The following is a 13,038-nucleotide window of genomic DNA, read 5'->3' as shown; positions in this document are numbered from 1 at the left end:
CTAGCACTGTGGTCATTTTATCACAAAGAGAAGAACTAGAATGCTAAAAAAAAGCATTTCAAATTTGTATCTACTAATATGCAAAACTATATTATGTTACTATATTTATACAAAACTATATTATGTTACTATATTTAAAAAATAAATAAAGTAACAATACACATTTAACCATATATTGATATGTATTATAAATGAAATGTATATTAAGTTTTAGAAACCTTTAAAAAGTTTTGTGGTGTGACAAAAATATTACAATATATACTATATACCAATATTTACCTATATATTTAATGTAATATGAGGTTATAAATGCTGGTGCCCATAATGTCAAATACTACTACAGTACTAATAAAATAATAATTCTAATAATGTGAATAAGGTGTTTTTTATGTTCTTCAATGTAAAAAAAGGCTGCTTACCTCTGTATCGTGGGGCATAGGGTTAAAGCCACATAGAGTACACACAGTGTTTTTGCACGCGGTACAGGTATCATAATTGGGAGGCTCCTTCTGCAAATCGACCGTACAGAGAGGACAGGCTTTGGGAAGTGATTTAGTGGACTCTGTACTTGTTGTTTCAGGTACAGCTGTATCTTTTGTTACTGATTCAGTTGTTGACTGTGCCAGACTGACCATAGATTTCTTATCTGTTTTCTGCTCTTCTATATTTTCAGGATTTACTTTTTTGTCATCTGAATGATGCATTTTAGGAGAGGCATCAGATACTTTTTGGGAAGTGGGAAGTTTGCTGGTCTTGAGAGATGTCAGAGAAACTTCAGAGCCCTTTCGTGAGGAAGGTGAAGTGGTGATTTTGTCTGAAGTCTGGGAAACAGATGAGCCTTTACGAGAAGAAGGTGGTGTTGTAGTCTTAGCAGATAGCTGGGAAGCTGTGGAACCTTTGCGAGAAGTGGGTGGTGTTGTTGAAGGCTCGTCTAGAGCTGATGAGATCAGATTACTTGCTGAGCTAAAAAAGGAGGAACCAAATCCTAAGACCTTTCCAGAGACAGCAGATGCTGCAGGTGGAAGTAAAGGAGATTGGGATCTACCTCTAGACACTTCAGAGGACACAGGCACAGCTTCATCTTCCATCTTTCCTTGTTCTTGTTGCTGTGGTGTAACTCCTTTAGTGGTTTCTTCACCCTTCTCTGCAACCTTATTTTTTGTCCCATCTGTATTGTCAAGATTGTTTTTAGAGTTTACTGCAGCTTCAGATCCCTTTCGTGAGGTTGGAGGAGTCATTTTAAAAGATGTCTGCGAAACTGCAGAACCCTTGCGAGAGGAAGGTGGACTGGTATTAATTTTATCGAAGATTTGAGAAACTGCAGAACCTTTGCGAGAGGTTGGTGGTGTCTTTTCAGAAATTTGAGAAGCTGTTGAAGCCTTGCGAGAACTAGAAGGTGATGTGAAGGATTCATCTTGAACAGCCGTCGAGATTAAATTAGATGCTGAGCTTAAGAAGGAGGAACCAAATCCTAGAACCTTCCCTGAGACAGCAGAGACAGCAGGCTGAGGAGAAGGGGATCGAGATCTAGCTCCACCAAAACCAAACCCAAAGAATCCAGATTTGTCTTGTTGCGGATCTATTTTTTGAGATTCTGAATTTGTAACTTCTGCAGTATGCTGTTGCTTTCTTTTTGTTTCTTGGCTGGGTTGTTCGGTTTCTTTTGAAGTTTGCTTATTGTCTTGTTTCCCTGCTAATTCTGGTTTCTTATCCTTTTGAACTGTATCTGCTGGAGGATGTGGCTTTTTCTGTGAAGCATCTGGAGTGGGAATATCCATTCTAACTGGTTCAAAATCCTTGGCATGTGACTGAAGCTGCACAGGAGGAGGTTCTGGTGCTTTCCGCATTTGACACACCAAACAAAGCCACATCACCTGTAGTTTGTAAAGCGTAATGTATTAATAATTTTGCAACTTAAAATTGTGTATATTAAGCAAGCTAAATAGCATCCAACAGTTCAGTGGACTAAACCACAATGCTTATTAACTTGCAATGTTCCAAGGTAGCTCAAATTTAGAATAAAGAAGAGATGAGCATTACAAGCTATCCTGTCAACATGAAACTGTTTATGCAAAAACTGCATTATGATGCCAATATTATAGAGATTTTCATTTAAGTCAGCATCAACTCAAAATTGACACTATTTATTCTCTTAATGCATGTAAATGCACCTCCGTATCATGCTGAATTTAACAAACCAAAATATTGTTTTAAAGACATTTTCAACACAACAGTAGGATTTACTCACCTCATTTTGATGGGGAATGGGGTTGAACCCACACAAGTTACATACAATATTTTTGCATTCAGTGCAGCTGTTGCATTGATCTTTCTTGAGCTCCACCTTGCAAAGTGGGCAGACCTTGGGAAGAGGCTTGGATAAATCATTTGGGGTCTCTGATTTATCCTCGTTCACTTTATTTGATGACTCCTTAGCCTGTTGAAGTAATTCTGTCTGCTCCTCTTGTTTCTGTCCAACTGAATGTTTAGTATCTTTACTACGTAGAGCTTTTGGAGAACCTTGCATGGTCTCAGAACCTTTTTGTAAGCTAGATGAGGTGCTGCTGTTGGACAATGACTGAGACATTGCAGAGCCTTTACGGGGGGAAGGGGGAGCTGTGATTTCGGAAACTGATGAACCTTTGCGGGAGGTTGGTGGTGTTGTAGAAGGTTCATCTTGAACAGCTGATGATATCAGATTAGAGGCTGTGCTAAGGAAGGATGAACCAAAGCCTAAAACTTTCCCAGGCACAGCAGAACCAGCAGGCTGAGGTGAAGGAGACCTCGATCGGGCCCCACCAAAGCCAAAACTAAAAAATCCAGACTCCTCTTGATGAGGTTGAGCTTTTGGTGGTAGTTTGGTTTGTTTTTCTTGAGGCTTGTCCAATTTCATCTGCTGTGCGGTCTTAGGTTGATTCAGCTGTTGTGGTGAAACATCAGTGGGCTTCTTTCCCCCAACTACAGCTATTTTCTGACCAGTATTGATGGCTTCCTGTGCGTTTTGCTTCTTCTGCATGGATTCTAGAACATCTTGCTGCTCCTTTGGCACTTGGACGACTTTCTTAGCTTGAGCTTGCTCTGCATTGGAAGGCATTGATGCCCGCTGCACTTGACAGGTCAAGCAAAGCCACTCCTTTGCCTGCCAACAAATGAGAGAGGTTGAGAAACTCCAGACAAAATTAATTTCACAAAGGTTTCTCTTAAACAAATGTTAAGAAACACATATTTGATAATACAAACATTTACATAACAATATTGGTGAACTAGCTGTGGAATGATAATATTGTCAAAGGTATTTTCTATTAAAGGTTAAAACAGTAGAGCCCACAGCTCATTTTGCAAATTCTAAATAATCTTACCTCTGTTTGATGAGGCATGGGATTAAACCCACATAATGTGCATACAATGCTCTTGCATTCAGTGCAGGTGTTGAAATTAGGAGGATCTTTCTTGAGCTCCACTTTGCAAAGTGGACATTCTTTAGGATGAGAGGACTTATCATCTTGTTGTGGCTTTGATGGAGGTGTAGATGGTGCTTTGAAAGGTTGAGGTTGCAGGGACTTCTTGTCTTCCACTTGCTTTTGAGAAAGAGGTTTACTTTCCCCAGCCTGCATTTTTGTTGAGTCCTGAGATGCTGTAGATTCCTTGCGAGATGTAGACGCAGTTTCAACAGCAGATGTGGTTTTGAGAGACGTCTGTGAAACTGATGAACCCTTACGAGAGACGGGTGGCGTCGTAGACTTCACAGAGGTCTGGGAAATTGTTGAACCTTTACGAGGTGTTGGTGGTGTTGTGGAGGATTCATCCTGAACTACTGAAGATATAAGATTAGATGCTGAGCTGAGGAAGGAGGAACCAAAGCCCATAACCTTCTCAGCGACAACAGGTTGAGGGGAAGGGGATCGAGATCGAGCACCACTAAAACCAAAGCCAAAGAAACCTGTATCTTCTTTAGAGGAATCTTTTTTTGTTGTAGTTTCGGATTTGGCTAAAGCAGTACCATCTTTTGACTGTTGAGGTTTTAGAGTTTCTTTTTGTGTGGAGTTTTTTTCCTTTGGGGGATTTTGTGTTGTAGACGTAGAAGTGGGTTTTCCAAGTTCTGTTTTTGACTTGTCTACTGGAGAAGGCTGATTTGGAGCTGTTTTGTCTTGATGCGAATAAGTATTAGCCTGTAGCTGGGGATTTAGAGTTGAAGGTTCATGTGTTCTCTTTATATGGCAATTCAAACAAAGCCATTCCTTCACCTGCATGGCCAAAATCAAAACCACAAATCAACATTACTGTTCTTCAATCAAAATAAATATGACCAAAGAGTAAAAGAAACATCTCATCTTACCTCCTTTTGAAGAGGCATGGGGTTAAATCCACAACGGTTACACACAATGTTTTTGCAATCAGTGCAGGTGCTGAAGTTAGGAGGATCACTGGTAATACCTGCCTTGCAAAGTGGACAGATTTTGGGAAGAGGCAGGGGAGTTTTGTCAACTTCCACAGACAATGATTGGTCTGGTTTTGCTTGCACAGAAGATTTGCTGGCTAGATGAGGTGACTCAGATATCTTTGTGTCTTGTTTTTGTGTGGTAGGTTGTTTTATGTCCCCTGTGTTTGTGGTCTGTGGAACAGCAGGGCTCTTTCGAGACGTGGGTGGTGTTGAGGTCTGGGAAACTGTTGAAGCTTTGCGGGAGGTTGGTGGTGTTGTAGATGTCTCATCTTGCACAGCTGAAGATATTAAATTAGATGCTGAGCTGAGGAATGAAGAGCCAAAGCCAAAAACCTTCCCAGAAACAGCAGACACCGCAGGCTGTGGAGATGGAGACCTTGACCTAACACCTCCAAAACCAAAAAATCCAGATTCTTCCTTTGCTGTTTTGGCAGGGACTTCAGATTTGGCTTTATTTTCTTGCTGCTGGGCTTTTTGGATTGGCAGAGTACCATTCGGAGCCTTGCTTTGTTGGTCCTGTAATAATTTCTGAGCAGGGTCAGTTTTCTTGTCAAACTTGTCCAATCCAGAAGCACCTTTCTTTTGGATTGAGGGTGAAGCCAGTGGTTGAGAAACAGGGTTTTTGTTGGGCTGTTCTGCGGTCTCCAACTTTGGAGGTCCTGATGGCTCCATTCCTTTGAGAGCTCTTTGTGTCTGACAGTTTAGACAAAGCCACTCATTCAACTGAATAAATAAAACAAATTGGTTAACTCATGTACACATGCATCATTCAAAAACTTTTCAAAACTATTAAAAGCCAACATAATGTTACCTCTGTTTGATGGGGTGTTGGGTTGAATCCACAGAGATTACACACAGTGTTTTTGCACTCAGTACAGGTGCTGTAGTTAACAAGGTCCTTTTTTATTTCTACCTTGCAGAGCGGGCATGATTTGGGTAGGGGCTGAGGGTCTTTGACTGCTTTTGGCATCTGTGAAAAAGGTTCAGATTCTTTAGATATTGGTGCTTTGTTCTTTTGGTCAGCAGTTGGCTCTGTCTTTTTCTCTTCTTTCTGACCAACTGATTCATTAGCCTTTCCTGTAGACACTGATATTGCAGCCCCTTGTGATGTTGTGGAGCCTTTGCCAGATGTTGGTGGAGTAGTGGTCTTGGGAGACGTTTGAGAGACTGAAGATGCTTGGGGATTAGTTGGTGGTGTCGTAGAAGGTTCATCTTGAACTGCTGATGAAATAAGATTAGATGCTGAGCTCAGAAATGAGGACCCAAATCCTAGGACCTTACCGGGCATGGCAGAAACAGCGGGCTGAGGGGATGGTGATCGTGACCGGGCTCCACCAAAGCCTAAACCAAAAAATCCTGACTGTTCTTGCTCAGTCTCAGCCTTTGGTGCTGCTTTAGACATGGAAGAAGAGGGAGCATTTTTTGCTGTCGGCTGCTGTAAAGGTTTAGGGGAGGGAGCTTGCTTTGCTCCTTCTGCACTAGTCTGTTGTTCATGCATCTCCTTTTTCTGAGCAGCAGGTTGGTTGGCATGACTAGCCTTTGTTGGCAAAGCTTTGGGCTGTTTCTCTAAAGGACCAAGTGTAGAATCCATTTTTTGAGATTTGCTGGGCTTTACAGTGGGTTGTCCTGGAGGCTCTATTCCTTTCAGCGCTCTCTGTGTCTGGCAGTTTAAGCAAAGCCATTCTTTTGCCTGCAAAAACATCTATTATGAGTAATTTCTTCACATTGTTTATTTTTTGTAACATTAATAAAAAATAAAAAATAAAGATTTTGCAGGATTGGTTTAAGTTGACTACAAGCAGATATCATAACATTACTACTTGTTGCTTTTGAAAAAATATGTAAAAAAAAAAACATCAGAGACTTAACCATTGGTGATATACTGTATTCTCTCTCTCTCACTTTTTTTGGTCTTTTAAGTTGTTTTTATAATAAAAAGAGAAAATTGGTCTGCACTCTGAAAATGTCTATTCATTTATTTCAATAGCTGTGTTTCCATTACCCTTCAAATTGTGCGAATTGATATTGCGGATTGAAAATACACCCAATGGAAACACGTCAATTTCGCCAAAAACTCCCATATATCGCAAAAAAGTTTTTACCCTCGCTTGAGGTGGTTTTTCAGGCAATTTGAAAAAGGAATATTTTGCAAAACTGCAATGGAAACAGTTTCGCATTTACAGGTCACGGGCATACGTAAAAGTCGATCATTCTTTGAAGAAGGCACGGTATGTTTGGACAGAAGACGAGTTCTTTATTAAACTCAGATAACAGACAAAGTATTATGGGAATACTGGATTCTAAACTAGAAAGAAATGCCACAATTTTTCAATACCTTGAAGCAGATAGGAGGGAAAAACACCTCATACGTGGCCGCTCCCAAGTATAAGTGGATTTCCTTGCCATTAATGCTTGGATAACATGCCTACGTCTCCTACAATTAAAAATAATGTCTAGTGCGGTGGCTGGGATATACGTAAACCTACCAACATCCGTTGCCATGATTTTTGGAATGACTTATCACAGGAGGAAAAAAATACGTTTTAGTCGCATAACATCGGTTAATTGAAACGGTGTCATTTCGCAATCGTTTTTTATCGACATTTAGAAAATATTTTTGTTTAAATATAAATAAGTTTTGCACAAATCTGTAATGGAAACGCACCTATTGTTGCTACAAATAAAAGATCTTCTTTTAATAGACATTTCTGAATGCTGACCCATTTTGAATTTGATTATTAATATTAATATCTAAATATTTAGAACAGATAAAAATCATGACCTTTGTGCATATTTTTCTTTGGTGACTTTTAGAAAGAATGTTGCAAAGTCTTTGACTTCTTGAGAATTCTTCTTAGCAAGATGAAATTTGAATATGTTCATGTCAGACCAGCCCTTACAACTCTCAGTTAACTGTAAAGTATACTGAAAATGAATATTCTGCTAGAAGCCTACATGACTACTTTTATAACGGCATTCCCAATAAGCTAGAAGGTGAAACCACAGTATGTTCACCTCAAACCAGCCTTAAGACACTAGTAAATGTTTTATTATTCTGAAAATGCATGTTTTAGAAGTCTACAGTGCAGTTGCTCTGATTTAAAAGGGTCTTTCCAGTAAACTAGAATGCTGAAACAAATATTTTCATTTTAGAGCAGTCCTCTGAAGATCTCCAAAGTCCCATTTGGCTACAATGAAAATCATTTGAAATATTTAGTGAATGGGCTCTTTTGTGTTACAAATAAAAAATAAACAACAAACATTGATTACTAAGACCCACAGTAATATTATTTACACAAGCTTATATATGTACATATACTGCACACACACACACACAAAATATTACAAGTAAAATATTACAGAACATTTTTACATTTGCATTGCAGTAGGCAGTTTTAGTGCTGTGTGATGTTGGGGAAATCGAACTGTAAATATCCCTCAACATTCTCAGAGTGTGAGCTGAGGGTTAAATTAATTTCCCTCTGTATCGCAATATTTGTGCTGCATGGACACTTCAAGCACACAGCTCACCCTGAAGCCTACATTTAATCTCTGGAGAAAGCCAGCAGCACTCTTTTTTTAAGAATAAGGAAACTAAATAATTTAGATAATTTTAGCATTGACTAAAAATATACACAGATATGTTGCATTTGCTAATTCTCTAGACTTAAGGCAATTCCCCAGGTTTGAATATTTCATGATAAAACACCAAACACACAGTTGTGGCCATGAATGAAGGTGACCTTCATATTATAGAGATATGTTTTTCACTATTATCTCATTCCAACAACCTGTGATTGACACTGAGCACAATCGAGTAGCGGATGCCACTGTAATCTAAACCTCATCTCTGTGTTTTTGAACTCTCTTGGAAAAGTCTTAGATTTTATCTTTGAGGACTGCCCACTGATCCTCTGCCTGTTGTTTTTTCATCACACAGCTGGTCCATGTGACCCAATAGCCTTGGAGTCTCCTTACCAGGCTGCACGTAAAGTCTGAATGTTTAATTACAGAATCAATAGTCTTTTGTGCTCAACACATCTTAAAATATGAAATGGCCATTTAGGGGCCAGTCTGGTATGTCCAGGGCTTCCAGATGATGACAATAGAGGTGATAAGGGTTCTCTAGGGAACATATATTATTACAGCAGATTCACTGCTAAGACTAAGCACATGACACATCTCTGGCCTTGACTATTCTATTCCCTTAATATAAAACCTGATGGCCACAGATGATACAAAAGTTAGTCTGTGTTTAGTCAAATATACACAAACATTATTTCTGCAACACACCGACATTTATGCTATTTTTAAAAATGAAATTTGTACATTAACAAACCCTAATAATATTCAGTATGACTTGCCAACATTCAGGATAAAATAGTAATCCCAACACTACTGGAAATTAACCAACAAAACTTAATGTTAAACACAATGAAAGTGATTTCAGACCAGTGCTTCTGATTAGCTAGTTTTCTGATTAATATAAAAATAAAATAAAAAATGTCTTACGACAGTCACAAACATATTTTTTCAGAACACCTATTTCAGTGATGAAACCAGTCTGGCAGTAGGGATATTTAATGAGTGGTTTTCCAAAACAAAACAAAATAATTTAGGTAACACTTTATTTTGATGGTCCCTTTTGAACGTGCTGTTGACTATAAGTAACTTTGCAACTATATGTCAACTAACTTTCATTGGAGTATAAGTAGACTGTCTGCTTAATATCTGTAAACACTTTATTGTGATGGTCCTGGTCCTCCAACAGACACTCTACTGACTATAAGTAATTTTGCAACTACATGTCAACTTAATCTAACCCTACCCTACCAGTCTGTTAATACTTAACTAACACTCTAATGAGAGTTAGTAGACATGTAGGTGCAACGTTACTTATAGTCAACAGAATGTGTTAAAGGGACCATCAAAATAAAGTGAAATCACATTGGCAAAAAGTTTTCTAAATAAAAGACTTGAATTAACTAGACCTTCAAAATAAAAGACATAATAGACAGTAAAACAATATCTACTAACTTCTGATGCGAAAGGAGAATTATATATCCTCTTGGATCAAAACAGACGACAATATAAAGCCCATGAGATCATCATGAACCTATCTCCCCAAGCAGTCCTGACTATCTTGATAGCTTTGCTGGGTCTGGAAAGTGGCTGAAATCAACACACTGGGTGGAACGTTTGCATGTAAAATAGAAAAGCCGCTAACTGCAATGTTTGACCCAGATAAACGTCATAACATGAGTCACAAAGAAAATAATGTCTATTCATTCATAATATCTATCACCCAAAGCCTTAATGGATATGTAAATCACTTTAAAGCATAACTAAAAAAAGGAGGAAACAATGTGAATATGCACATTGATGTTTTCTTTTCTGCCTTGAGAGTGCAAGCACTTTATTTTTGTAAGTTTAGGCTGGGAGTAGTCTGAGGCAATTGAGAATCAAGGCACATTTTGTCTCTCTCACAGCCATTTTCGGTCTGCCTTCCACAAGACTGCCTCCACACAAACCAAAGAGACTAGAAAATACATCCATCTTTTACAACAGAATCACTGGAATCACCCAGAACATGTCCTCTGAAATTGCTCTTGACATTTCCTGCCCACAGTTCATTGCACAAACCATAATGTGAACCTACTGCAAGAAAATACATTCATCCTTTTCTTACCTCCGTTTGATGAGGCACAGGATTAAATCCACACTGATTGCACACAGTGGCCTTGCATTCAGTGCAGGTACTATAGTTGGGAGGATCTCTTCTCAGGCCTGCCTTGCAGAGTGGACAGGCTTTGGGAAGAAGTTTCGGGCTTTGATCTATTTTAGTAGCCTGAGCAGATGAGGATTCCTTCGTTGTTGTTGGTTTTTGAGTGTCTTGGGGTTTATTTTGTTGCTGTTGCTTTTTTCCTTCCAGTGTCTGTGATTTAGGAAGATTGGGGGAGCCCTTAGAGCCCTCTGAATCTTTTCTGGTAGAAGGGGGTGTGGTAGTCTTGGCAGAAGTTTGGGAAACGGCAGAACCCTTTCGAGAGGTTGGTGGAGTTGTCGAGGGCTCATCCTGGACAGCCGAAATCAAATTGGATGCTGAACTAAGGAACGAAGAACCGAAGCCTAGAACCTTCCCAGAAACAGAAGAGGCACCAGGCTGTGGAGAGGGAGAGCGGGATCGAGCTCCACCAAAACCGAAACCAAAGAAACTGGACTCTTCTTCTTTTTTAGGGGGCTCAGTCTTTGATGGTGGCTCACTTTTGGCAGGAGGAGCATCTTTTGTTGTCTGCTGTGGAAGAAGTTTTTGCTGTGACATTTGCGGCGATGGATGAGCTGCACTTGTGCTAGACTGGCTTGACGGTTTCTGACCGTCTGTTGGTTTGGTTGGCTGGCTGGCAGATGGAGGCGTCTGCTTACTATGAGGTGTGTCTTTCTTTGCGGGGTTCTGTGATGGTACGGACACCTTGGACTGTGGCTGGGCTTTTAGCGTAGGAGGTTCACTTCTTTCTGCCCCTCCCAGAGCTCTCTGCATCTGGCAATTCAGGCATAGCCACTCCTTAGCCTGCGTACATTTAGGATACAAATGTCTGTTATACAATCGCTAGTTTTTAACTTAACAAAAATTCAAATCAACAAAGAAAATGTAGTATTACTTTGTTAAAGAGTTATTATAAAAAAAGTATCAGCATCCATCATAGTCCAATAAAGCATGCTTCAGAGAGAGTGCACTCTGGAATTATAATGGTGACCATCGCCTGATAGTACAAACCGATGGGTAAATCTAGAGTGGTCTATTTGCATCAAATATCTTGATTATATAAAATAACACTATTATATCAAATATCTTGATTCTATTTCTATTTTAATAAAAAAATGAGCGCAAAAAAAAAAAAGAGTCATGCATATCAAAATACCTCTGCTTTTTTTTATGTTTTAATGCTTAGGAATTTGTACTCACAGTTGCATCTGGAGGACTGAACCCACACATGTTGCAGACCACTGATTTACATTGTGTGCAGGTGTTATGGTTGGGAGAATCCTTGGACTTAAAACTGAGTTCTGTATTTTTACAGACTGGACAGAGGGATTTCACCCCAGCTCCATCTTTCACCTGAGGCTCTGCTGAAGGAGGCCTTGACCCAGCTGCACCTGCTGGATGAGACCCAGGTCCTCTTGGGCCTTGTTGTTGAGGTCCAACCTTCCCAACACCCTGCTTAGGAGATCCACCCCCACCTGCTCCTTGTGGCAATCCCCCCCTCCCCACTCCCTGCTGTGGGAGACCTCTACCAGCTCCTTGCTGTATAGGACCTCCCCGTCCAGCTCCTTGTGGTTGAGATCCTCCCAGTCCAGCTCCTTGTGGTTGAGATCCACCACGTCCAGCTCCTTGTGGTTGAGGTCCACCACGTCCAGCTCCTTGTGGTTGAGGTCCACCCCGTCCAGCTCCTTGTGGTTGAGGTCCACCACTTCCAGCTCCTTGTGGTTGAGGTCCACCACGTCCAGCTCCTTGTGGTTGAGGTCCACCACGTCCAGCTACTTGTGGTTGAGGTCCACCCCGTCCAGCTCCTTGGGCTCCCCGTCCCACACCTTGCGGCTGCTGTCCACTTTGCCTCTGAGGTCCCTGTGAGGGTGGTTGGCCGTTCCCCTGCTGTTGAGGATCCTTCTGCTTTAAAGGACCTGGAGGCTGCTGTTGTTGCTTTTCCTCAGTTGCCTCATCCCCAAAAAGACTGAACTTGTTCACAGCAGAGGACATCGCACTTAGAGGATTCCCCCCACTCAGAAAGTTGGAGGAGAACATGTTGGCTGTGGGGAATGTTGGTGTAAGGGAGGGCTGGGATGGAGGGGCCCAGTGGAGGGCTTCTCTCACCAGTTGCAATTATCCCTCACATCTACCTCCAGTGTCCCTTAGAAAAGAGAAAATGGACAAGGAAAAGAGAGAAGTCACACATTATTGTGTCTTTAATGCATACATACCTTTAATGCACACACACACACATACATAATAACATATTCATTATCAAATCAAAATATTAGTAGTTCCAGACTCCAAAAAAAAAAGATTTAATAACAATTATAAAAGCAAAATTGAGTAAAATGAGAAGAGTACTCTGTCTAAAAGTATTGTTATTTTCAGGCATGCTAAGTCTAGCTACTGTAAGTCATCTTCAAAGCAGGTAAAAACCTAATTAACACAAAAGTAGGAAATAAGAAGATTAAACAAACAAACAAAAACAGTCATGGACTTTATAATACGTAATCGGTAGCTAGTATGTAGTGGTGGTAGATGATGATCAATCTTATACAGTCACAATCTGCATTAATCACACCGACATCTATTGAAATGGTAAATAACAAAGCAAATAGTGATGGACAGAAGTTCCCTTACTGTCCTGATCATGATGCATTCACCCATTACTTCATATAAAACTATTTAAAAAAAAAAAAAATTCATAATTCATGAGTTAATTTTTCCATAATTATTGTATATAGATTCCATGATCTTTGGTCTTCCGAATGGCATTATGCCAGAATGCATTCAATATCTGCAACATATCTGTTATGACCATAGCATAAAAATAATTATAGGTTGAATAAGT

At 40.0% G+C, this 13,038-nt stretch overlaps 1 protein-coding gene across 7 annotated transcripts in view; it reads right to left on the bottom strand.

The window, feature by feature from the left end:
• pclob (piccolo presynaptic cytomatrix protein b) overlaps positions 1-13,038 on the bottom strand; it is a 94,330-nt gene that overhangs the window by 71,037 nt on the left and 10,255 nt on the right. For all 7 annotated transcript variants that reach the window (XM_084409317.1, XM_084409321.1, XM_084409319.1 and 4 more), the window contains exons 2-8: positions 11,403-12,345; positions 10,131-11,006; positions 5,253-6,131; positions 4,337-5,164; positions 3,360-4,244; positions 2,249-3,139; positions 420-1,874 (exon numbers count right to left, since the gene is read on the bottom strand). In XM_084409317.1, coding sequence (XP_084265443.1) covers positions 420-1,874; positions 2,249-3,139; positions 3,360-4,244; positions 4,337-5,164; positions 5,253-6,131; positions 10,131-11,006; positions 11,403-12,239 — 6,651 coding nt within the window. In that variant the 5' untranslated portion in view covers positions 12,240-12,345. The remainder of the gene's footprint in view (positions 1-419; positions 1,875-2,248; positions 3,140-3,359; positions 4,245-4,336; positions 5,165-5,252; positions 6,132-10,130; positions 11,007-11,402; positions 12,346-13,038) is intronic.

The sequence above is a fragment of the Rutilus rutilus genome (genome assembly GCF_951802725.1).
Source record: "Rutilus rutilus genome assembly, chromosome: 5".
Lineage (NCBI taxonomy): Eukaryota > Metazoa > Chordata > Actinopteri > Cypriniformes > Leuciscidae > Rutilus > Rutilus rutilus.
The sequence above is the reverse complement of the archived record's forward strand: the minus strand, read 5'-3'. Positions and strand labels throughout refer to the sequence as shown.